At 37.1% G+C, this 24,813-nt stretch overlaps 1 protein-coding gene across 8 annotated transcripts in view; it reads left to right on the top strand.

Moving 5' to 3' along the window:
* Window positions 1–24,813, top strand: part of HMBOX1 (homeobox containing 1) — a 266,541-nt gene that overhangs the window by 92,143 nt on the left and 149,585 nt on the right. For all 8 annotated transcript variants that reach the window (XM_043988731.1, XM_043988733.1, XM_043988732.1 and 5 more), the window contains exon 4: window positions 19,260–19,736. In XM_043988731.1, coding sequence (XP_043844666.1) covers window positions 19,260–19,736 — 477 coding nt within the window. The remainder of the gene's footprint in view (window positions 1–19,259; window positions 19,737–24,813) is intronic.

The following is a 24,813-nucleotide window of genomic DNA, read 5'->3' as shown; positions in this document are numbered from 1 at the left end:
TACTTGAGGGTTTTTTTCATATAAAGTATCCACTATTTGCATTGGGGAGATGGTTTCACAGTGTAATAAATTTTAAATATATATATTCCCCTCTTTAATTTAAAAAACTTTACGGTTTTGACACTGTGCCACATAGGAAAAAAGTTCTGGGCTTGGAATCTGGTGATCTAGGTTTTACTCACTGCTGAGACACAGTATCACCAGAGGGACCTGGCTTCTATTGGAAGCTTCAACAGTTCACCCCTTGAACAAAGAACCTTATTGCTCTGAGCTTCATTGTTTTTATCTGTAAAATAAGGATATTGCACTGAAAAGATTTCTCTCTCAGATCACTTCTAGCCATAAATCCTAAGTAACTGTAATTTTGGGAATGTCATTTCATTTCCCTGGACTTCAGTTTCCTTATCCTTTAAAGTGTGAATAGGAGTAGATAATCTCTTAAGATCCCAGCCAGCCAGCCCTAAAAATCTGTGATTCTATTCTTTGTGTTCTTTACAAATTTATTTTAAATTTAAATTTAATTCCTTATTTAAATCTTTTTCATATCCCAAATTTATACACTCTCTCTCTCTCTCTCTCTCTCTATATATATATATATCTTAAGTATTTGGAAAATTGTAATTCTCCAGACCAGCAAGAGCTACAGGTCACACACCTACTCTCCAACACATCATAATTGCTCTTCCTCCTCCTTATCCTACCTACTCTTGGCTATACCCTTCCCTTTCCCACCTGCTCCCCCCTTTCCTCTCACCCCCTTTATATCTGCATTGATCGAAAACTTGAACACTTTACAAAGTCTGAATCCTTAGAACTCTACTCAACATGGACATCAGTATGACATAAAGTGAATTTAAAACAAACATATAGCTACTTGGGAATGGAAAGGAAGTTTAAAGCATTGTGAAAAGTAAGAAGAATCTGTCAAAAAACATGCATGAAGAGAGTAGTCTGAGTATCACCATCCCATAAAGGAATTGTCTGAGAGTATAATAAATCTGTTACTAGACCCACTAGTGCCATCTTTAAAACCTTTCCTATGATCATTGACAAACAGAAAGAGGACATCAACAGTGGGACCAGTGGTATAGCTTCCACTGGATGAATCTCCCCCCTACCCCTATCACCCCTAAGGATTGTGGTCCCTTTCAATCAGTATGATTCTTTCTTTGGGGTGGGAGGTGGGGATGTAAAAATAAAGAAATAAGATAATACAAGGGCTCAGTTCTAGGTATCAGAGGAATATGTGTTTAGCCCAGTGCCTCGCACAGAGTAGACACTTAATAAATGCTTATTGACTAACTTCTGCCAAACTCAACAGAGCAGTCCATTGCTATTGTTGGCATCATTGAGTGTATCAAACAAATCTTCATGGTCACATTGGAGACTTTCTCCTAATTTCCCATAAAAGTCATGATCACCTTATTCTGGCCCAAATCCTGCAGCTCTTCAGTCATCTGTGCAGATCATCAGGACAGGCAGTGACAGAGAGCACATTTCATCCCTCACCCCTCTGCCCATTTACCTCAACCCTGGCCTGAAAGGAACCACTTTTAGAGTTCACCAGGCACCATCAGTTTGGCACTATAATGAAATATTTCCCATGACATATGGTAACATTGGATTCAGTGGCATTTAATCTAGCTCTCTTCAGGTGAAGAGCTATTGGGCAGGTTTGTTATATGTATTCAGGCTGCTTCTCATGAACTCACTAGTCCAAATGACTTAAGTGGATGCTTAATTAGGTGCCAAGGCCCCCAAATCAGTGAGATTTTTTTGATGTATGGAGCTTAAATGAAAATTATTAATACAGTGAAAGTATATACTGATAGGCAGGTTACCATCATTGGAACTGCTGCCAGTATCAGCCTTGCCCAATATATAATGAGTGTTAAGTGGCACTCAATGCAGAGTTAAGTGGAATATAGAACTGCTGAAATGATACAAACTTACCCATAAATCCCTTCTGCTAGTCATGATCTAGGATTCATCTGTATAGTTTTTTAAAATCATTTAGTGATTCCAGGTTTTATATAGTTAATAAATGTTCAGTTTCTACAAAATTTTTCATCAGCTTGTGATTTTTAACATATCACTTTAATTCCTTTGTTCAGTCATTAATGTTGAGAGCCATTTTTAGTTTTTTAAACTTTTCTCTCTTTCATGGAAAAATTAGGGAGGTTTGAGGGCTTGTGAATCTTTTTCTGCTTTGACATTGAAATTTAAGAATAGAATTTTAATGTATTTCAGGTTCTGTAATGTCAGGAATTTTAAAAAGATGGACTAAAAATGGTGCTGATCATAGGAATGCTTAATATAACCTGAATAATGAATGGAGAAAATAGATATTCTTATATAATCAAGTCATAAATGTTGGTTTAGTTGAAAGAACACTAGCTCTAGAGTCAGATAACCTGCATTCAAATCCCACATTATGCTTACTATTAATATGACCATGGAAAAGTCATTTAATTTCTGGGCCTCAGTTTATTTAACTATAAAGTGAGAGGGTTGAACCATAGGATCCTCAGAGGTACTTTTCAGCTCTAGATCTCTAGTTGCATGATTGATATTTGAGCTTATTTTGGTATCATAATCTGCCATTATTTGCTCTTATACTTAGGTTTTCCTTGGTTTTCCAAATGGTTTAAATGATGAATTCATTTGTACCATATGCACAACGCAGCTCATTCACTTAGAAACTAGTGTGCAACTTGTCTCTCCTTAATAATAGTGTCAGTAACTAACATAAATCTGTACTCAGTAAAATCTTACTTAAAACTCTTTATCACCCTTATACATTGCATGTAATTGTTTTTTTAATGCAGAGATTATTTTCTTTTTTTATGTATAGATGCTTTATTTTTAAATTTTTCTCAATTACATATAAACATTTTTAAACATTCATTAAAAAAAATTATGATTCAAATTCTTCCCCTATCCCCTTCCCTCCTTGAGAAGGCAAACAATTTGCTATAAATTGTGTTAGTGTAGTCATGCAAAACATATTTCTATATTAGCCATATTACAAAAGAAAATGGACCAAAAAACCAAAAAGAAAAATTAAAGTAAAAAAGTACGTGTTGGTATGCATTCAGACTCCATCAGTTATTTCTTTGGAGGTTGATAGCATTCTTCATCATAAGTCTTTAAAATTGTCTTGGATTATTGTATTGCTGAGAATAGCTGAGTCATTCACAATTGATCATCATACAATATTGCTGTTACTGTGTACAGTGTTCTCCTGGTTCTACTCACTTGACTTTGCATCAGTTCATAGACGTTATTCCCAAATTTTTCTAAAAGCATCCTGCTTGTCATTTTTTTATTGCACAATAATATTCTATCAAAGTCATATAGTATCAAGTTGTTCAGCCATTCCCCAGTTGATGGACATTCCCTCAGTTTCCAATTCTTTGCTACCACATACACTTACAAAAAGCTGCTATAAATATTTTTATACACATAGGTCTTTATCTTTTTTTTCCTTCAAATTTCTTTGGGATACAGACATAGTAGTGGCATTGCTGAATCAAAGGGTATGCATGGTTTGATAGTCCTTTGGGCATGGTTCCAAATTGCTCTCCAGAATGGTGGGATCAGTTCACAACTCTACCAACAGTGTAAGTTTCTCATATTTCCTTCAACATTTGTCATTTTCCTTTTCTGTCATATTAGCCAATTTGAGAGGTGTGAGGTGGTACCTCAGAGTTGTTTTAATTTTCATTTCACTAATCAGTAGTGATTTAGAACATTTTTTTTCATATCACTATAGATAGCTTTGATTTCATCTTCTGAAAACTGCCTGTTCATATTTTTTTGACCATTTATCAACTGGGGAATGACTTGTATTATTATAAATTTGGCTCAATTCTCTATATATTGAGAAATAAGGACTTATCAGAGAAACTTTAAATTTTTTTCCCTAATTGCCTACTGTTCTCCTAATATTGGTTACATTTGAGGTTTTTTTGTCTAAAACCTTTTTAATGTAATCAGAATTATCCATTTTACATCTCACACTGTTTTCTGTCTCTTGTTTGGTCATAAGTTCTTCCCTCATCCATAGATCTTACAGGTAAAATATTCCATGCTTCCCTAATTTGCTTGTGATGTCATCCTTTAGGTCTAAATCATGTACCTGTTTTGACCAGTGTGTGCTATTGGTCTATACCTAGTTTCTGCCAAACTACTTACCAGGTTTCCCAAGCAATTTTTGTAAAGTAGGGAGTTCTTGTCCCAAAAGCTTGGGTCTTGAGTTTATCTACACATATAGTATTAAAACTTGTTAGTTCCATTTATAGTTGTTATAGAATGAAGCTTTGTTTAAAGATAATTTTTAATATCATTGAGAATTAATATAGGAAATTTCCATACAGGTTATCTGCTCCAACCTTCCCATTTTCTGGCTAAGAAAGATGAAGCCCAGAAAGATCAAGTATGTTCCCTAAGGTCCCAATTTAAAGTAGTTGATGAAATACAAGCTGTGAGCACTCATTCCTAATAAAAACACTTAGAAAGCATAGAAATAGGTAGAGCTTTCCTTAAAATAAGAAGCAGTATCTAACTAAAACAGTCAGCAAACATTATATGTAATGGAGATAAGTTAGAGGCATTCTGAATAAGATCAGGGATGAAACAGGGATGTCCATTGTCACCTCTATTATTTAATATTGTACTAGAAATGTGAGCTTTAGCAATAAGAGAAGAAAAAGGAATTAAAGGAATTAGAATAGGCAAGGAGGAAATAAAACTATCACTCTTTGAAGATGATATGATAGTATAGATAATCCTAGATAATCCTAGAGATAGATAATAGATAATCCTAATAGATAATTAGATAAACTTAGAGAATCAACTAAAAAACTGCTTGAAACAATGAACAACTTTAGCAAAGTTGCAGGAAATAAAACAAATCCACGTAAATTATCAGCATTTCTATACATGACCAACAAAGTCCAGCATCAAGAGATAGAAAGAGAAATTCCATTTAAAGTAACAGTAGGGCAGCTAGATGGTGCAGTGGATAAAGCACTGGCCCTGGATTCAGGCAGACCTGAGTTCAAATGTGGCACCAGACACTTGACACTTACTAGCTGTGTGACCTTGGGCAAGTCACTTAATCCTCATTGCCCTGCAATCAATCAATCAATAAATGAACGAACGAATGAATGAAGTGACAGTAGACAGTATAAAATACTTGGGAATCTACTTGCCAAGACAAACCCAGGAACTCTATGAACATAATTACATAACACTTTTCACACAAATAAAATCATATATAAATAATTGGAAAAATATCAGTTGTTCCTGGATAGGCCAAGCCAATATAATAAAAATGACAATTCCACCTAAATTAACTTACTTATTCAGTGCCATACCAATCAGACTACTAAAAATTATTTTATAGAGCTAGAAAAAATCAGAACAGAATTCATCTGGAAGAACAAAAGGTCAAGAATATCAAAGGAACTATTAAAAAAAATGCACAGGAAGGTGGGCTAGTCGTACCAAATCTGAAGCTTTACCATAAAGTGGCAGTCATCAAAACTATTTGGTCCTGGCTAAGAAGTAGAGTGGAGGATCAATAGAATAGGTTAGGCACAGGAGACACAGTAGTAAATGACACTAGTAATGTAGTGTTTGATAAACCCAAAGACTCCAGCTTCTGGGATAGGAACTCAGTATTTGACAAAAACTGCTGGGAAAACTAGAAGATAGTATGGCACAAACTAGGCATAGACCAACATCTTACACCGTATATTAAATAAGGTCAAAATGGGTACATGATTTAGATGTAAAAGGTGATACCATAGGTAAATTAGGAGAGGAAGTAATAGAACAGTTTATGACCAAACAAGAGATAGAGAATATTACAAAATGCAAAATGGATGATTTTGATTAGATTAAATTAAAAAGTTTTTGTACAAACAGAAGCAATGCATCCAAAGTTAGAAGGGAGGCAGAAAGCTAGGAAACAATTTTTATAGCCAGTATTTCTGATAAAGGCCTCATTTCTAAAATATATAGGGAACTAAATCAAATAAGAATCCAAGTCATTCCCTAATTGAGAAATAATCAAAGGATATGAAAGGGCAGTTTTCAGATAAAGAAATCAAAGCTATCTATTGCCATATGAAAAAATGTTCTAATCACTATTGATTAGAGAAATGCAAATGAAAACAACTCTGAGGTACCACCTGACACCTATCAGATTGGCAAATATGACAAAAAAAGGAAAATAACACATGTTGGACAAGCTGTGGAAAAATTGGAACCCTAATGCATTGTTGGTGGAGCTGTGAACTGATGCAGCCATTCTGGAGAGCAATTTGGAGCTATGCCCAAAGAGCTATAAAGCTGTGCATACTCTTTGACCCAGCAATAAATACCACTATTAGATCTTTTTTCCCAGGGAGATCATGAAAAATGGAAAAGGACCCACTTGTACAAAAATGTTTATACCTGCTCTTTTTGTGGTGTCAAGGAATTGCAAATGATGGGGATGCCCATCATTTGGGGGAATCGCTGAACAAGTTGTGCTATGTGAATGTGATGGAATACTATTGTGCTGTAGGAAACAATGAGCAGGCGGATTTCAGAGAAACCTGGAAGGACTAACATGAACTGTTGCTGAGTGAGATGAGCAGAACCAGGAGAACATTGTACACAGTATCAAGAATATTGTGTCTTGATCAGCTGTGATAGACTTGACTCTTCTCAGCAATGCAGAGGTCCAGGATGGTTCCGGGGGACTCATGATGGAAGGTGCTTTCCAAATTCAGAGAAGAGGAACTGTGGCTTGCAGATTGGACTATGCTATTTCTGTTTTTGTTTTTGTTTTTTGGAGTTTTTCCCTTTTGCTCTAATTCTTCTTTCACAGTATGACTGATGCAGAGATGTTTTTGGTGTGGTTGCGTCTATATAGCCTGTATCGGATTGCTTGCTGTCTTGGGGAGGGGGGAGTGAAGGGGAGGAGGGAGAAGGATTTGGAGCTGGAAGTCTTGTGAAAACAGGTGTTGAAAACCATCTCTACATGTAACTAGAAAATAATAAAGTACTTTTATGTTAAAAAAAAGAAATAAAAGCTATGAATAAATAAGCATTTTGTACTTATAATAAATGTTTTGTACTTATGTTTTTTAATGCATCCCAGAATATAATCCTTGTTACCCAGTAGATTCTTATTTGTATGCCTTTTATTTATTTATTATTTTTTTGGTGAGGCAATTGGGGTTAAGTGACTTACTTGCCCAGGGTCACACAGAGAGCAAGTGTCAAGTGTCTGAGGCCAGATTTGAACCCAGGTCCTCCTGACTCCAGGGCCGATACTCTATCCACTGTGTCACCTAGCTGCCCCTGTATGCCATTTTTGTATTTCTTGGGGTCTTTATCTGATACTCTTTACTAAGAAAGCATTTTACTTTAGTGTATTCATTGACCATAGTAGCTGATGGTAATATAGCCTTCTCAGTAATGTTTGGTACAAAAGTGCAGTTTTTTCATAGCAAAAAACCTCTGTACCTATCCTATGATGAGTTCAGTGGAATTCTTAATTCCTAAGTAAAACCTTGGAATATTTTAATATTAGGAAGTAGAATTAATCAACTCTTAAGAATGCACCAATGTTCACTGATACTATCCTAAAGAAACTAGTTCCAAAAGGTTACTTACAGATTAGTATCTGCCCTAATTTAAATAATAAAGACATCTCTTTTCACCTGTTTGTCCTTAGGTAAACATGTGGTAGAGGACACAATTTTTATTCTGTAAATTCTTGATGTCTTATCTCTCAAGTGTACATGAACTTTTATGTATGGCAACAAGAAAAAAGGTATTCTATAAAAATCCAGTTTTTCTTATTTTACATGTATTCGTCTTAAGACAAAAGGATTTATGAATGCAAAAAGTTGATAAATTAAACTGCATATTTTTTGTACTTCAAAATGATTAAGTAAATTTCATTAAGAAAACGAGAGAGAGGGGGTGGCTAGGTGGCGCAGTGGATAAAGTGCCGGCCCTGGATTCAGGAGTACCTGAGTTCAAATCCGGCCTCAGACACTTGACACTTACTAGCTGTGTGACCCTGGGCAAGTCACTTAACCCCCATTGCCCCACAAAAAAAAAAAAGAAAGAAAGAAAGAAAATGAGAGAGAGAGAGAGACAGAGAGAGAGAGAGAGAAATAGCAATGGGCTTAAAGCACATTCTCAGTAACAACTCTACCTGTTTTCTGAATGTACAGTGTATACCAGGTGTTCAGGGAAGAGTAGTACCTTTGGTGCAAGAGCTGCCATGCCCTTTTCAGGGCTACTTTCCACCTTTGGTGTACAACTGGTCACCTATTTTCACCTGTGGCTCCAAGAAGCTGTAGCATGCATAGTGACCACATCCCAGTAAACTGTTTCAACAGATGGATTAAACCAGGTTGATGGTAAACAGTGGCCCTCCAACCTGTCAGTAAATTAGGGGGGTGTCTACCCTAAGTATGTGAAGACTTCCTCTGGTAGAATTGGTAGATGAGAATAATTTGTTCCAGTGGTCATGAAGGTGGCAGGAGCTGGAGTGCATAGAGATTGGTTACTCATCAGAGACTCCAAGGTCATCCACTGCATCCTGAGTCATTGCCAGTTTTCTTGACTTTTGTCTTGCTGCTGGACTCTGATGATTTTGGAAGAATGGGGCCAATGACTTTGTGCAGCTCTGCCTCATTTAAATCCAATTTATGCATGAGTCAAACTACATCATCCATATTATTTGACCATTTTTACCTGTCTCAAAGTTCTGTGGCAACAGGCAAGTGATTAAGCAGCAGGTGAAGATCAAGTGGGAACTATCATTTCAACCCTGCTTACAGGCATCCAGGCCACAGGGTGGCCTCCCTGTCTTCTCCCTAGACCGAAGCCACAGTAGGATTCAGCAGCCCCTGGCTGTCTGAGCTGAATTTTTAAAGGAGCACACTGCTTAACTCCTGAAGTGAGGAACGGGTTAGAAAAGATGCCCTAAAAATTGTCTGCTTCACCTAACCTAACCCTGGCTTATTTACCGCAGCAGGTGGGGATCCAAACCCTGTGGTTAAACACACACACACACACACACACACACACACACACACACACACACACACACACACACAAAATGTTCAAAAATTTTTGTAAACACGATTCCATTCATCATTGGTACATGCAGTGTGCATATGCTTATGGGCAACACTAAATCCAGTACATCTGAAAGATGAACAGCTCTTGTTGTGAGAGAACTCAGCTGATAGTGCATCCAAATAGCATGCCTAAGTGAAACAAGGTTGGCAAATGAAGGCCAGCTTATTGAAGTCAGAGCTGGATACACGTTTTTCTGGAGTGGCCACAGTGATGGGGAGCACCATGAAGCTGGTAATAGGTTTCACAAAACTAATCCACTTGACACCCTTGTGTGCCTTCCAAAAGGAGTGAATGACAAGCTCATGACAATGTGATCGCTAGTTGCAGGAAAGTGCCATGCCACCATCATCAGTAGGTATGCTCTTATCATAGTAAACCCCGATGGGGTCAAAGTAAATTATTATGAAGATCTGGAGACCCTCATCATCAGTGTACTAAAAAGGGACAAGTTTATAGTTTTTTTCCCCTTCTTAATAGTTTTTTATTTTATTTTTTCCAATTACATGTAAAGATAGTTTTCAACATTCATTTTTGTAAGGTTTCGAGTTCTAAATTTTTCTCCCTCCCTTGTCTCCCCTCTCCCTAAGATAGCAATCTGATATCATTTATATAGTACAATCATGTTAAACATTTCCACATTAGTCATGTCGTGAGAGAAGAATCAGAACAAAAGGGAAAAACCACAAGAAGAAACAACAGCAAAAAAAAAAAAAAAAGAGTGAAAATCTGCATTCAAACTCCATAGTTCTTTTTCTGAATGTGGAGAGCATTTTCCTTCATGAATCTTTTGTAATTCTCTTGCATAATTGTATTGCTGAGAAGAGCTAAGTCTATCACAGTTGATTATCACACAATATTGCTATTACTGTGTACAGTGTGATTCTGGTTTTACTCAATTCACTCAGCAGCAGTTCATGTAAGTCTTTCTAAGATTTTCTGAAATCTGCCTGCTCATCATTTCTTATAGCACAATAGTATTCCATTACATTTATATGCCACAACTTATTTAGCCATTCCCCAGCTGATGGGCATCCCCATAATTTCCAATTCTTTGCCACCATAAAAACAGCAGTTATAAATATTTTTATAGGGGGCAGCTAGGTGGTGCAGTGGATAAAGCGCCGGCCCTGGATTCAGGAGTACCTGAGTTCAAATCCAGCCTCAGACACTTGACACTTACTAGCTGTGTGACCCTGGGCAAGTCACTTAACCCTCATTGACCCACCAATAAATAAATAAATAAATAAATAAAATATTTTTATACATGTGGGCCCTTTTTTATGATCTCTTTGAGAAATAGACCTAGTAGAAGTATTGCTGGGTCAAAGGGTTTGGACAGTTTTTTAACCCTTTGGGCATGGTTCCAAATTGCTTTCCACTGGTTGGATCAGTTCAGAACTCTACCAACTATGCATTAGTGTTCCAATTTTCCCACATCTCCAACATTTATCATTTTCCTTTTTTGTCATATTAGATAATTTGAGAGGGGTGAGGTGATGCCTCAGAGTAGTTTTAATTTTCATTTCTCTAATGAATAATGCTTTCCATACTACTATAGATAGCTGTAATTTCTTGATCAGAAAACTGCCTGTTCATATGCTTTGAACAAGTTTATAGTTCTGGGTGACTTTAATGCCAGAATATCAGACCTGGCAGGGAGTCCTTGGGAGGAATGGAGTCAGAAACCACAGCAGCAATGATCACTTACTACTGAAGATGTGCATCTCATGACCTCATCACCAGCACTGTCTTCTGTTTACCTAAAAGCAATAAAACTTCATGAATGCACTGCCACAGAAAACAATGGTATTTAACAGACTATATCATAGTAAGGAGAAGAGACAGACAGGATGTGAGAATGACAAAGATTATGTGTGGTAGAGTGCTGGACTGATCATAGACTTATCCTCTTCAAGTTAAGCATTCACATTCAAGGAAAGCAGTAGCCCCAGGGCAAGACTACCAGAAAACTTAATGTCAACAGATTAGAGCATTTTTTCCAAATTGAACAGTTTGTTGCTAATGTGGGGAAAGTTGAATCAATACACAGTTGACAGCAGTGGAACAGGAAAAATATGGGTAGCTTTCAGAAGTTTGATGTACAACATTCCACTTATTCATCTGGGCCAGAACACATGCAAACATGAAGATTGGTTTGACGAAATTGATGGGGAAATTCAGAAGCTGCTAAACAAAAATGACAACTCCACAGGGTTTACCAGTAGGATAATTCATTGCTTTCTAAGAAGGTGGTATTTAATTCCATCAAAAAATAAAGTGTAAGCAAAGCTTAGAGAGATTCAGGATTCTTGGCTCAGTAAGAAGGCAGATTAAAATCAGTTTTATAATGACAGTAACAATCCAAAGTGCTTTTATGATGCCTGAAAGGCTATGGGCAAAAGATGCATGGTGCATCTCAGTTACTGCTGATAGAGCCTCATTGATTAGTGATAAGTGATTCAGTGCTAGAAAGGACTGAACACTTCCATGGTATTCACAACAGACCATCATCAACCAAGGCTAGCACCATTTACAAAATACCTTAGATTGAAGTCAATCCCTCTCTAGCCAAATTCCCAACTGAAAAAGATGTTTTGAATGCCATTTGGCTTCTCTCATGTGGAAAAGCTCATGGTATTGATTCTATTTCAGCTGAGATTTATAAAGCAAGGGGTCTACTGCTCATATAAAAATTGATTAAGGGGCAGCTAGGTGGCGCCATGGATAAAGCACTGGCCTTGGAGTTCAAATCCACCCTCAGACATTTGACACTACTAGCTATGTGACCCTGGGCAAGTCACTTAACCCTCATTGCCCCTTAAAAAAATTGATTAAAATATTCTGAGTTATATGGGAAGAGGAGCTTATTCCCCAGGAGTTTAAGGATGCCTCCATCTCTATAATGGAAATGGAAATAGGTTGTCTTGTCACAATCCAGTAAGTCATTGCTGGAAAAGATTCTTGTCAGAGTCTTCCTGAATAGGCTTTTCCTTCACATAGATGATCATCTATCCAAGAGCCAGTGTGGCTTTTCAGAAAGGGCCTAAGAATGGTTGATACGGTTTTTGGTGCCCAAGAACTCCAGGAAAAATTTAAGGAGCAGAACAAAGTTAATTGATCTAAAAAAAGAAAGAAATGAAACAAAGTTAATTGATCTGACCAAGGCATTTGATCCCGTCAGTCATGAAAGCTTGCTGAAAATTATGGCAAAATCTGATTCCCTAGAGAAGTTTATAAATATAATATGTCAGTTTTGTACAGCATGCTTGCATGAATTCTGGATAATGGACAGTGCCCTCACACTTTCTTGTGTGCTTGCTCCCATGCTTTTTAGCATACTGTCCTCAGCAATTTTGTCAGATGACTTCAAAGAGGACGAAAATGGCATCAGGGTTAGCTCCCACATTGTATGAACTAATGTATAGCAAACTGAGCAAAATCAGGAGTACACTGTGCACAGAGACAGCAATATTGTTTGAAGAAGAACCGTGAATGACTTAACTATTCTCAGCAATACAACAATCCAAGACAATCCCAAAAGACTAATGATGAAGCATACTATCCACCTCCAAAGAAAGAACTGATATGGATTGAACACAGACTGAAGCATGCTATTTTTCACTTTCTTTCATTTTTTCTTTTATCCAAGTTTTCTTATCTAAAATGACTAATATAGTAATGTTTTACATGACTGCACATGTATAACCTATATCTGATTGTTTATTACCTCAGGGAGGGGGAGGGATAAAATTTGGAACTCAAAACTTAAAATAAAAATGTTTATTATTAAAAAATAAATAAAAGCAAGACTTTAGGCAGGAGTTAATACAAACAAGGAAACTAAGAGGTGGAGACAAGAAAAGGAGTTCTAGGCATTGAAGATAGCCAGTGTAAATTCTAATACTCAGGAGACTATGGGTCCTGTTCAAAGAATATCAAATAAGTCAATTTCAAAGAGCATGTGAAGGGGAATAAAATGTAAGAAGACTAAAAAGATAGGTGGGCGACAGGTTATGAAGGGCTTTAAAAGCCAAACTCAGGAATTTATGTTTGATTCTGAAGATAATGGGGAAAGACCAGAATTTAGTGAATGGGTGGGTGGGAGGGTGACATGATCAGATGTGCACTTTAGGAAAATCATTTTGACATCTGGCTGGAGAACAGACTAGAGTACGCAGAGATTTGAGTCAGGGTGACCAACTAATAGACTAATGCAATAACCTAGGATTGAGAAGACGAAGACCTACAATAGAGGCACCAGAAAAATGAAGGTGTAAATGATAGGACTAGGCAACATATTTGATAAGGGGGTGAGAGAGGGAGCAAGGAGTCAAAGAAAACACTTAGCTTTCAAGGTTTGGTGGCTGGTGGTCCTCTTGATAATGAGAAAAAATGGGGAAGAAAGGATAATTTGGCAGAAATGTAACAATTATATAACAGTTTTACATAGTTTGAATTAAAGATTTCTACAAGACATAATTTTAGATGTCCAATTGGCAGTTCGAGATGCAAGACTGCATGTAGGTCAAGAAAGAGATTAGAGCTGGATAAACACATCTGAAAATCATCTGCAAAAAGATGATAACTGAATCTGTGGGAGCTGATAAACCCACCAAGCAAAATACTATATATAGAGAGGATGACTCAGGAAGGTACAGTATGTCCAACTGTAGCTGATCAGAGCAGTATGAGCTGGGAAGGCTCTACCATAGGTCAGGCACAAATAATTTATTTGAACATTTGGGATGAAGATGGCTCTAAATTTGTACATCTCACATTTCTTTTGAGCTCCTACAATTCTGCTTTGCTCACAAAGCACAGCACCTTCTTTGATGAAGGCATGCCATGCTGGGTGGTCCTGTGCCAGTGTACCAAGGTATACAGTAGGAAGAAGCATGGAATCCTAACTCCTTTGATAATTACTCAGAGATTACAAAAGTGCCAGACCTAGCAGTGATCAGAAATTGAAGGAGAAACCAGAGTAGGTCATTTCTCTAGCAAAAGATCACAGATTTAACTCACGGGCAAGTAAAGTAACCAAGACAGAAATTGTGGAATAGGGAGCTGTCATTAAATCAAGAGAAGCAATCGTTGAGCAGAAGACAGCTGTGGTAGTATCCTTTCAACCAGAAGAAGAGACCTGAGAGTTAATCCCTTGGAGCTGAAGAGGGCACTGTCTTCCTGACCAGATAAGAACAGCCAGAGTCAACCAAAGCTACCAAAGTCCTGCCACAAGTAGCAAGGCCAAGCCTTCAGAAGAAGTTCCAATCCGGAATTTTCAGGTAAGGTGGAAGAATGAGTGAAGAAAAAAAACGAAAAAGAACCATCATGATGATACCCCAGGAATGCCCAAGACATGAACTGAAAAGAAGAAAATAATTCCAAATCACCTACAGGTAAAGCCTCCAAGCAAAAAAATATCTTGACCACATGACCAATTAGTATTTCAAGAAGAAAATATGTAAGATGTTTGTGTGTGTGTGTGTGTTTTCAAATGGAAAGTTTAAATTTTATAAATTTAAAAACACTGGAAGAAAGAATGGGAAAATAAATGAGAGCTATAGAAGAGATTTGAAAAGAGAATTTATACACATAGCACAAATAGTATAAAAGTTTACCTCTGTAACAGACAGATTAATTGAAAATTAAAATAGATCAAACAAATTAATGACTACATGAGATAAGTCAATTAAAATAAAGTCAAAAGGTTGAAAAATACCAGAAAATATAAGGTATTTTACATTTTAAAAAAACATACCTGGAAAATAGAAAAAGGAGAGATAATTTAAGATTCTTTGGATTACTTGTGTTGGGGCTAAATTTGATAGGGAGAGTTAATTGGGTGGCTCGCCTTAATATTGGGGTTCAGAAAATAATGAGGGACCTCTAGGTCCAAAACTCCCTCCCCTCCGAACTGCCTTTTTTTGGATATTTCTCCCAGGCCAATAAGAAAGGAGCTTAACAGCCTCTTTTCCACAAAGAAATTAGCTTTTATTAATTGGAATAAAATACACAGCAAAGTTGAAATTAATAAAGTCAAAGACAAGGGAATAGGAAAAAAGAAAAATGGATAATCCCCCTAACTATAACCAAAAACCTATACAATCCCCAAACTCGCTTCCAGCTCAGCTAATTTCAAAGAGCCGGGCTTATTAACTCACCACCTGGGGTCCGTAGCTTCAATGGGAATCAGCTATAAAGCCAGGGCCCACTGGAGAAAACTGCCAGGAAAAACCTCTCTCTTGTCTGCTCCCACCAGCTCACTTGACTGGAAAGAAAGACTCCCACCAGAAAGAGACTGAGCTCCCCTCAGTGAGTGTTTACTCTTCCTCCCCCAAAAGGGGAGGTCCTTCAAACTGCCTGTGGAGAGTGGTTTCTCCTGCTGACATCAGCAGCATATGTCACTCAAGACAGGTCAGGTGTGGCCCATCCCAATCAGTCTGTCAAATTCCATTATTTTACCACACTTGAAAGCCATTACCAAAAGCAACCTATTTCAAGAAAGAAAGAAAGATAGGTAGAGTGAAAAATAGAATCCACTCTCCATCTCCTGAAAGAAACCTCCAAATGAAAACTCCCAGTTTGTCACAACCAAATTTAGAACTTACAGATCAAAGAAAAATATTTTCAGCATCTAGGAAGAAAGAATTCACATACCAATGAGCCAGTCGGGACCACATAAGCTTTGGTAGTTTCTATTATAAAAGAGAGGACTATGTGGAATACAGTATCCCAAAATACAAAAGATATGTCTACAACCAGAAATAATATAACTAGCAAAACTTCTTATAATCCTACAGTGGAAAAAATAGACCTTCAGTGAAATAGAAGACTAATATATATTCATGATGAAAAGACTAGAGCTAAGTAGAAACATTAGAAGGTTTATATACGTGATCTATCAGAAGAGACTTTATAAGAATAAGGTTTTTATATTCAATAAGGAAGGATGTTTCAAATATCTCTTCAGAAATTTAATATCATGAATCACTGAGGGAAGCAAATAAAACTGTGGGCTTGGGATTGATTTTGTGATGTTTTGATGATCTTAAACGAAGAAAGGAAAAGCAGAGGGGAAATGATTACAAGAGGAGGAAATGTGGGAGAACTTAACATAATTTGGGTGCATAAAGAAGAATGAAGGGACTGTGAGTCACTTGAACCTCTTTTATCTTTACTGGTCAAATGAGAGTAGTACACACACACTAACAGAGATTTTGGAATAGAAGAAACAGTCTTTCAAGAGGGAAAAGTAGGTACCTCCACAGGTGAGCAAAGGAGCCAAAAATACCTCTGACTTTATATCTTGTGCTTTCCATCTCCTACTGGGCACAGTGTGTCCCCTTAGGGAAGGTGGCAAGAGGCTGGGCCAGATATCGTCTGTTTGTCCCAAAACACTTCCCCTTGCCCCAAAGCAGTAACTTCCATCTGTGCTGGCACAAGGCAACTTCCACCTCCTGCTGCCAGCCTACTCTCCCAGTTGGAATCTGTAGAACCCATGGTGCAAAGAGGAGCAATCTATTTTTTGGTTTCAGGCTTTTTATCTTATGCTGCACCTGTCTTTTGAGGGAAGAAGAGGAGAGTTGATGGAGAGTGGGACTTCTTTCTCCTGATCTGCAGGTTGAGTTTCCATTTCTTGATGTGCCTTTTTCCTGCCTAATTTTCACCCTTTTGAGGGAAGAGAAATACCGAAGCAGGGCCTTCCATCTCTCTCCCATCCCATGCTAGATTTGCCTATGTGTGTACATGTACATGTGCATGTCTATCTCCTTGATCCTCTTTTCCCCTGTTTTCTCCATAAAATTATCCCCTGATATCTCCTTTCTGTAATCTTCAGTATCTCCATATCTACCAACCAGTTCCTTCCTTCCAACCTACAAACACATTCAGATCTCAGTTTTTAATGGTGTGGCTTTTCAGGTTTAGCTGAGATGGTAGAGAGGAGATGGTATGCTATGGGGTTTTGGTTTTTTTTAGTGCATATTTACACTAAGTTTTTCATGAGAAAAGCTCTCATTTGACCTTACCATCATCAAATTAATCATTAAAAATGATTCCTAAATTCATCCTAAATTTTTGACCCTACCATTTCCACTATCATCCAGTACATCCTATCTCTTCATTTTTACATGTACATGTATGTTCAGTCCTTCTCTCCCCTATCTCAACTAAACTTGAAAAAGCCATCAGTTCTTGATGAGCTCACTCTCTTCCAGATTCTCTGCAGTTTGGCTTCCAACTATATCATTCAACTGGAACTACTCTCCAAAGTTACTAATGATTACAAAATTACCAAATTTAATTGGCCTTTTCTTAGTCTTGATCCTTTTTAATATCTCCAACCTCTGACACTGTTGAACACTTCTTCCTGGATACTCTCTTTTGTTTAGGTTTTTGTTATGCAGTTTTCTCCTGATTCTCTCAGCACAGGAACTTTTTTTTTTCTTTTCTTTGCATGGTGCCTGGCAAGTAAGTACTTATAAATGCTTACTGACTAATTGAATCCTCTCTCCCTAGTTCATTTGAGGAGAGACTATGTAGGGATGTAGGTAAAGATAAAATGCCTTCTAAAAAGAACTTGTTGGTCAGATTGACTAGACTGGAGAGTATGTGAAGGTGAATAAAAAAAAATATACACAGTGGTTATAGCCAGAGAATTTTTACAATACCTGATCTAGCAACCTTATTAGCCTTGGAAGTCACCCCAAGCCCTACCCTCCTGACTGCTGTGTTGTATGTTGGATCCCATTGCTTAACTGGAAATGTACAGCCGTGGTGAGGACCACTGTCCCAATTCAGAATCAGTTCATTTTCCACCAACGAAAATGTGTTTTATTCCTCTCTGAGGCAGGAGAAAAAAAAAAAATAGGCCACTTGGGTTTTCCCACCAAGGCCAGCATGCTGGGGAAGTGGTAGCCACTGAGTGCTACTGAGTCTTAGGACCCTCACTCGAACATTTATCATTATCTTAAGGGAGTAGACTCCAATTTGGTCTGGCATAAGACATTTCCATAAAATACAGTAAACACAGGAGTTGTCAGAAGTTGATTTCTAAGAAAAAGAAACTGAAGCAGAAAACTAAGACTCAGAAGATACATATGTGAATATTAATTATTCATATCATCAGTACAGAATTTTAACCTGAGCCAATTGGCAGGCCAGCAATTCCATTGAAGTACCCCTACAACTAGGAAGCAAGGGGAATTCTATGATATTTAGAAATTAGACTTTGGTGCTCTATTAGAATCTATACTTAGTGCTTGGACATGTTGCTAGGCTATATATTGTATATACAAAGATACTTCTAAAATATTTTTGGATGTGCTATCATACCCAATGATGGTTAAAGTAAACCTTAACTATGGAAGTAATTTTCAAAGAGCTAGAAATACTCTCTCCTCTCTCTCTTCTCTCTCTTAGAAGCTCAATTTTTATTTATTTATTTTTTTACCTTTACAAAAAGAATGATTGAGTAAAAAAGAAGAGAAGAATCTACTCAGTGGATTGGATGACAGGACACATAATAAGCCTCTCATGTCTCATTACTGTTGCCTTCTTTTAATGTTTCTGTATTGGCTCTTAGTTTTTGCTTATAATGATAGTTTGTTTAAAGTCTTTTTTTTTTTCATTATAAAAAAGATGCTAGACAAGTTTGCGTTGATAATTAAGAAGTAAAAATCATTACAAATCAGTTTTTTTATTATCGCTTTTTATTCCTTTAATCTAGAATTACAGATTAGAGGTGGAAAAAGGCCTCTTTGGGGCATAAAATTGTTTTCTGGGTAGTTTAGAATTGCTGTTATTTGAAATGTTTATAAGCTTGTTTTCATAGTTGAATTTTTTTATTCATATAACTTAAAATTGGGGAAAATACAAAATTTAACACTTTATTATGTTATATTGTCATGTATTTTCAACCACAAGAAACCCTTTCGATCTCTGATAGTCTTTATTTATGAAAGAATTTTAAATACTTTTTTAAACAAAAGGTTGTATAATTTTAGATGAATATATGTTCTGTCTTTTTAAAGCATCCTTTGTTACACTGTCACTAGTAACTCAACATAAATAATTTTTTTTTATTATCACTTTTTCTTTAGTTTGCTGGAAACCATGTCTCACTACACAGATGAACCCAGATTTACTATAGAGCAAATAGATCTGCTTCAGCGCCTTCGACGTACTGGAATGACCAAACATGAAATTCTCCACGCTTTGGAAACTTTAGATCGTCTTGATCAAGAGCATAATGACAAATTTGGGAGAAGGCCCAGCTATGGAGGTGGTTCCTATGGAAATAGTACCAACAATGTCCCTGCATCTTCCTCTACAGCTACAGCTTCCACACAGACCCAACATTCGGGGATGTCCCCATCACCCAGCAACAGTTATGACACTTCCCCACAACCTTGTACTACCAATCAAAATGGGAGGGAAAGTAATGAAAGGCTATCTACTTCAAATGGAAAGATGTCTCCCACTCGTTATCATGCAAACAGTATGGGTCAGAGATCATACAGTTTTGAAGCCTCAGAAGAGGACCTAGATGTAGATGATAAAGTGGAGGAATTAATGAGGTTAGTCAAGATGATAAATTTACATTACATTGATATTGTTTTCAGAGTTCCCATGAAATTCTTTGTAAATAACATCATGTCTTAACATAATATTACTTTTAGAACTGTGTAATTTATCTTTTAAGATGAGCAAATAAAACTTCAGATTTTAGATAGTGATTTATCCTTTAATTAGGTGAAGTAAAAATATTCCAAGCGCTGGATGTTGGAGGAGGGCATTCTGGGTAAAGTGAATGTCATGATATAACCAGGATTTTATATTACTAAAATTAAATGATTGGCATATAGTAGATAGTTAATTTAAATTTTTTTTAATTCAATTGAATATAATAGGAATGTATAGGATGATTTGGAGGGATGTTTATATGTTGAGACTGAAGATAAAGAGAACATTTAATAGGTGATTATTGTAGTCTCAGCAAGTAGTAATGATTGCTTGAACTTGGATGAGAATAGTTAAGGAGACTTGGACTTAAGAACTTTCAGAAATAAACTCAACAGGGCTGAATTGCATGTCCCATTAAGGAAGAGTCAAACAGTTCTGTGTGTGTTTCAGTGCCTAAGATAATGTGAATGTGAGCAAAAGGCAACTTTGAATTTGACAATAGGTAGGTTAACTTTGAAAGGTATAATTTAAAATTAAGTACTGGGATCAGAAGTCAGATTTCAAAGTGCTTTGGAATTAGAGACTAGGTCTAGACTCCTGTTGTAGCAGATTGGAAAGTGAAAAAGAAAGAAGGATGTGCTTTATAGTTCCTCAGTTTTGGGGGGCAGTTTGTAACAGAATTAAAGATTATTTTTCAGGTTTTTATTACTTACAGTCTTGTAGTATTTTGTATCATAGTGTTGGAAAAATGTCTTTTTGTATAGGAAATATTATTTATGTATTAAACAATAATTACTTACAGAGAAGCAATGTGGTCTGGTAGAAGAACACTAGAGTAAATTTAGAGACCTGGGATATTTAAGTGGGTGACCATGGATAAGTCCCTTCTAGTTTTGCAATCCTGTCCATTTTTCTGTAGCACTTTATAATAATTTTCAAAATTCATTCCTCTTAACAAGTAGAAATTTGAAGAAGGCAGTTTTCATTCAATATAAGAAATAATTTGCTAACAATTAGCTTTCAGTAAATGGAATTGGTTATCCCATGACCCTTTGATTGATTATACATATTCAAGCAGAGCTAGAAAACTCATTGATACATTCTAGAAAAGGGACTGATAGTCTGGACCATTGAACATACCGGAGTTAAGGAGGCCAGAGTTAAAATTCAGCCTCAGACACTTTCTAGCTTTGTGACCCTGGGCAAGTCACTTAACCTCTGTCTGCCTCATTTTCCTCATCTGTAAAATGGGATTCATGATAAAAACACTTATCTCTCAGTGTTGTTGATAAAATTAGATATTTGGGAAGCCCCTTGTAAGCCTTAAAGCATTATTTAAATATTAGCTCTCATTAGGAAAGGCCCAAAGTAGACTTGATGCATATCATTCATTCTCTCTTTAATCAAATAGAAACCTGGGTTACTTTTGTTTTACTTTATCAGATTTAATTTTTAGACTTGACTTCATAAATTAAGGCCTTTTTACAAATCCTGATTTATTGCTCTTAATTAATTGGGGATCAGAACTGATTATTTTTTGTTCCACAAAAAGGGCAGGAAGTTTTCTTTGGGATCAGACAGGTGTCAGTTGAAATGGTGAGTTCATTCTGTATATCCTCTGACTCAGGTCCTTACCCAAATAGAGTAGTTTTTAATTTGTCACAGCAATTTATTTTTGTTTGGTTGGGGTTTTTTTGTTCTTTTGTGAGGCAATAAGGGTTAAGTGACTTGCCCAGGGTCACACAGCTAGTGTGTGTCAAGTGTCTGAGGCCAAATTTGAACTCAGGTACTCCTGAATCCAGGGCCAGTGCTTTATCCACTCCGCCACCTAGCTCACCATAGCAATTTATTTTTAATTAAAGTAGTATATTGTACATTAGCAGACTGAAAAGAGGATTTTAGATGAAGCAAACTTAGAATATTATAATAATAAAAATGGTATTTATATAGTATTTTAAGATTTGAAAAATAGTTTTTACATATATTAATCTCATTTATTCCTCACAGTAATCCTGTAAGGTAAATTATATTATTATTCCTATTTACAGTTGATGAAACTGAGGCTTAGAATCTTGGGGGTGAAGGGTATTAAGGTGTAAGAAAACTGTAAACGCAATAGAGGGGTAGGTTATGAAGGGCTTTGAACACCTAAGAGAAGATTTTATAATTGATTTTGGAGACAGTAGGGAGCTACTGGCATTTAAAGGGTAAGAGTGTGACATGGTCAAAACTTTAGGAAGTTCTTTTTGACCTCTGAGTAGAAAATAGACTGGAGTGGGGAGACTTGAGGCAGGGAGACCAACCAGTAGGCAGTACTCCAGGTGTGAGATGATAAAGGCCCACTCTAGAGTGGTAGCAGTGTAAGAGAGGAAAGAGGTTGTATGCGAGAGATGTTATGAAGGTAAATTTTACATTTATGATAGACACACCTTTAAAAAGTGCTTACTGGGCAGCTAGATGGCACTGTGGATAAAGCACCGGCCCTGTTTTCAGGAGAACCTGAGTTCAAATATGGCCTCAGACACTTGACACTTACTAGCTGTGTGACCCTGGGCAAGTCACTTAACCCCCATTGCCCCATGCCCCCCCTCCCACCCCCCAAAAATGTGCTTACTATATCCTAGGCACTGTGCTAAGAGCCTGGGGATACAATACAAGCAAGCAAGATATTAATTGCCCTCAAGAACTTACATTCTAATTGAGGAAGGCAACACATAAAGGGGAGATGGGAGTATGAGACAGGATGTCATGGAGGTGGAGTCGGAAGAAAGTGGTGTAGAGGCCTGGGGCTTGGACAAGATAAAGCAAAAAGCTCACCAATTAGAGCCTCGGATCCCGGGGGCAGAGTCCAGGTAATAGGTCCCAGGGTAGAGGTGATGTGATGGTCATAGTGAAAAAGCATGACATGGATGTAGACCAGGAAGTGGCCTTTTATCTGAACCCTCACTGATGAATGAGTAACATGTAGTTAGATGAATAGGGGATAAGACGGTAATTCAGTTCAGTTCAGTGAGCATCACACATCTCCTTTGTGCTAGGATACAAAGACAAAAAAAAAAAAAGAAGTAAAAATATACCTTTCACTTCCTTCAAGGAGGTTTAAATGCATTCTAGGCCTAGACATGGAATGGTCAGAAGTAGGAAAGTTTAAGATGTTTTCTAGGAATTATGGGTAGAAAAATTTAGGTGGTACGTAAGATCTGCTTAGGGAAATTGTGTGAGATACCACTACGAATATTGGAAGAACCAGATTATGTTGGAATTTATGGCCATGTCATCTAACCTCTTTGAGCCTCAGTTTATTCAACTGTAAAATCAAAGACTTTGGGGGCAGCTAGGTGGCGCAGTGGATAGAGCACTGGCCCTGGAGTCAGGAGTACCTGAGTTCAAATCCAGCCTCAGATACTTAACACTTACTAGCTGTGTGACCCTGGGCAAGTCCCTTAACCCCAATTGCCTCACTTAAAAAAAAAAATTAAAGACTTTGGGCTAGATAATCTAGTTCTAAAATCTAACCCTCAATCTGTACTCTTCTGTTTTCTAAATATCTAACTAAGAAGTATGGGGAGGTTATTCAATAGTCATAACATTTTATTTCTCTTTCCCCTCTTACTTGTCTTCCCTTATTTGAATACAACTGAGAAGGATTGAGAAAGAGAGGAGTGGGAAGCTTGACAGAAAAGAGTAGGAAATGGAGTCTCTTCATGGAAGAGCCAGGTTTCAGTTAAGGAAACAGGAGGAAAGAAATAGCTGTGGAACCAAGGGGACTTTTTGATCACTAAAGTAAGTTTTATGCAAGTGGGCATTCCACAGTGGGATAAGAGAAAGGGAGATTTGAGGTGAAAGAAAGAATGAGATGGGAGTGGGAGTAATATTAATTTGAGGGTTAAACTGAAAATGTTAACCCTTAGAAATGGTTAATCACCATTTAAACTCCATTTTAACTCATTTGTCTAGAAATCATCATTTTCATTCATTATTTCAGGGAGAATAGAAGTAGACATGTAGAGGAGTTGACCGACCCCCAACTTTGTAGAAATTTAGTCTTAGTGAATTCATTGACTGCTATTGCCTTACAAACTAGTGGAATTCCTTCTCTGCTCTTGCTCTTGCTGCTCTTGCAGGCATTGATAACATCATCATACTGCAAAGAAATGAATAATTCACAGACTGGATAGTCTACCCCTGAATAATTGAGAGTTGCCTTTTCTTTATGTTTTGATGTCAGGGTGGATTTTGTTTAAAGCAGATTGATTTGAATAAGTTAGGAATATGAAATTGGCTGATTTCCCCCCTGCAAAACACATTTTTGATGTTACCACACTATGTATTCAACATAAGTGTATAGATATGGATATTTTAAAAATTTAACCTGTTACATATTTTAAAGCAATAAATGGGGGTTATGTTGCAGCTGTATTAGAAAATTAAGATTATTTGATTGGTTTAAGTTACTGTAAAGTTGCTGTCTGTATGGTGGCTAAAATTCTAGCTAAACTGTCTAAAAATCTATTGAGTGGTCGTCATAAATTAGAAGCTTTAGCAAGAGTTTAGACTTTTAAGTATTTATTAAGGAGCATAAGAATTTGGAGAGGAGAGAGAAAGAGGCCAAGATTCTTTCATCTATCTCAGGGAGCCAGCGTCTCAGCTCCACTCAAACCAAGGACCCAGGCGAAAGAGTGCTCACTCCTTCCCTCTCCCAGGAGCCTCTTCTCCAACAGGAAACAGGACCATCCACACACACAGAGCTCCAAGCTAATTGGCTGGTAGGTTTGATCGACAGTACCCACGAGCAAACATCACTTTCTGACTCCTAGGCCACATGGCTTTGTCCTCAGGCCAGAGCTCAGGAGCTGTTCCTCCCAGCAAGGGAACGTTATTCCAACTCTCATATTACCTTAAAACTCTTAGAAATAGATACATATGAAATCTTCTCTATTTTAGCAGATATCATGATTTATAGCTATATGA

This window comes from Dromiciops gliroides, chromosome 2 (genome assembly GCF_019393635.1).
Source record: "Dromiciops gliroides isolate mDroGli1 chromosome 2, mDroGli1.pri, whole genome shotgun sequence".
Taxonomy (NCBI): domain Eukaryota; kingdom Metazoa; phylum Chordata; class Mammalia; order Microbiotheria; family Microbiotheriidae; genus Dromiciops; species Dromiciops gliroides.
This window is presented reverse-complemented; position numbering and strand designations above follow the sequence as displayed.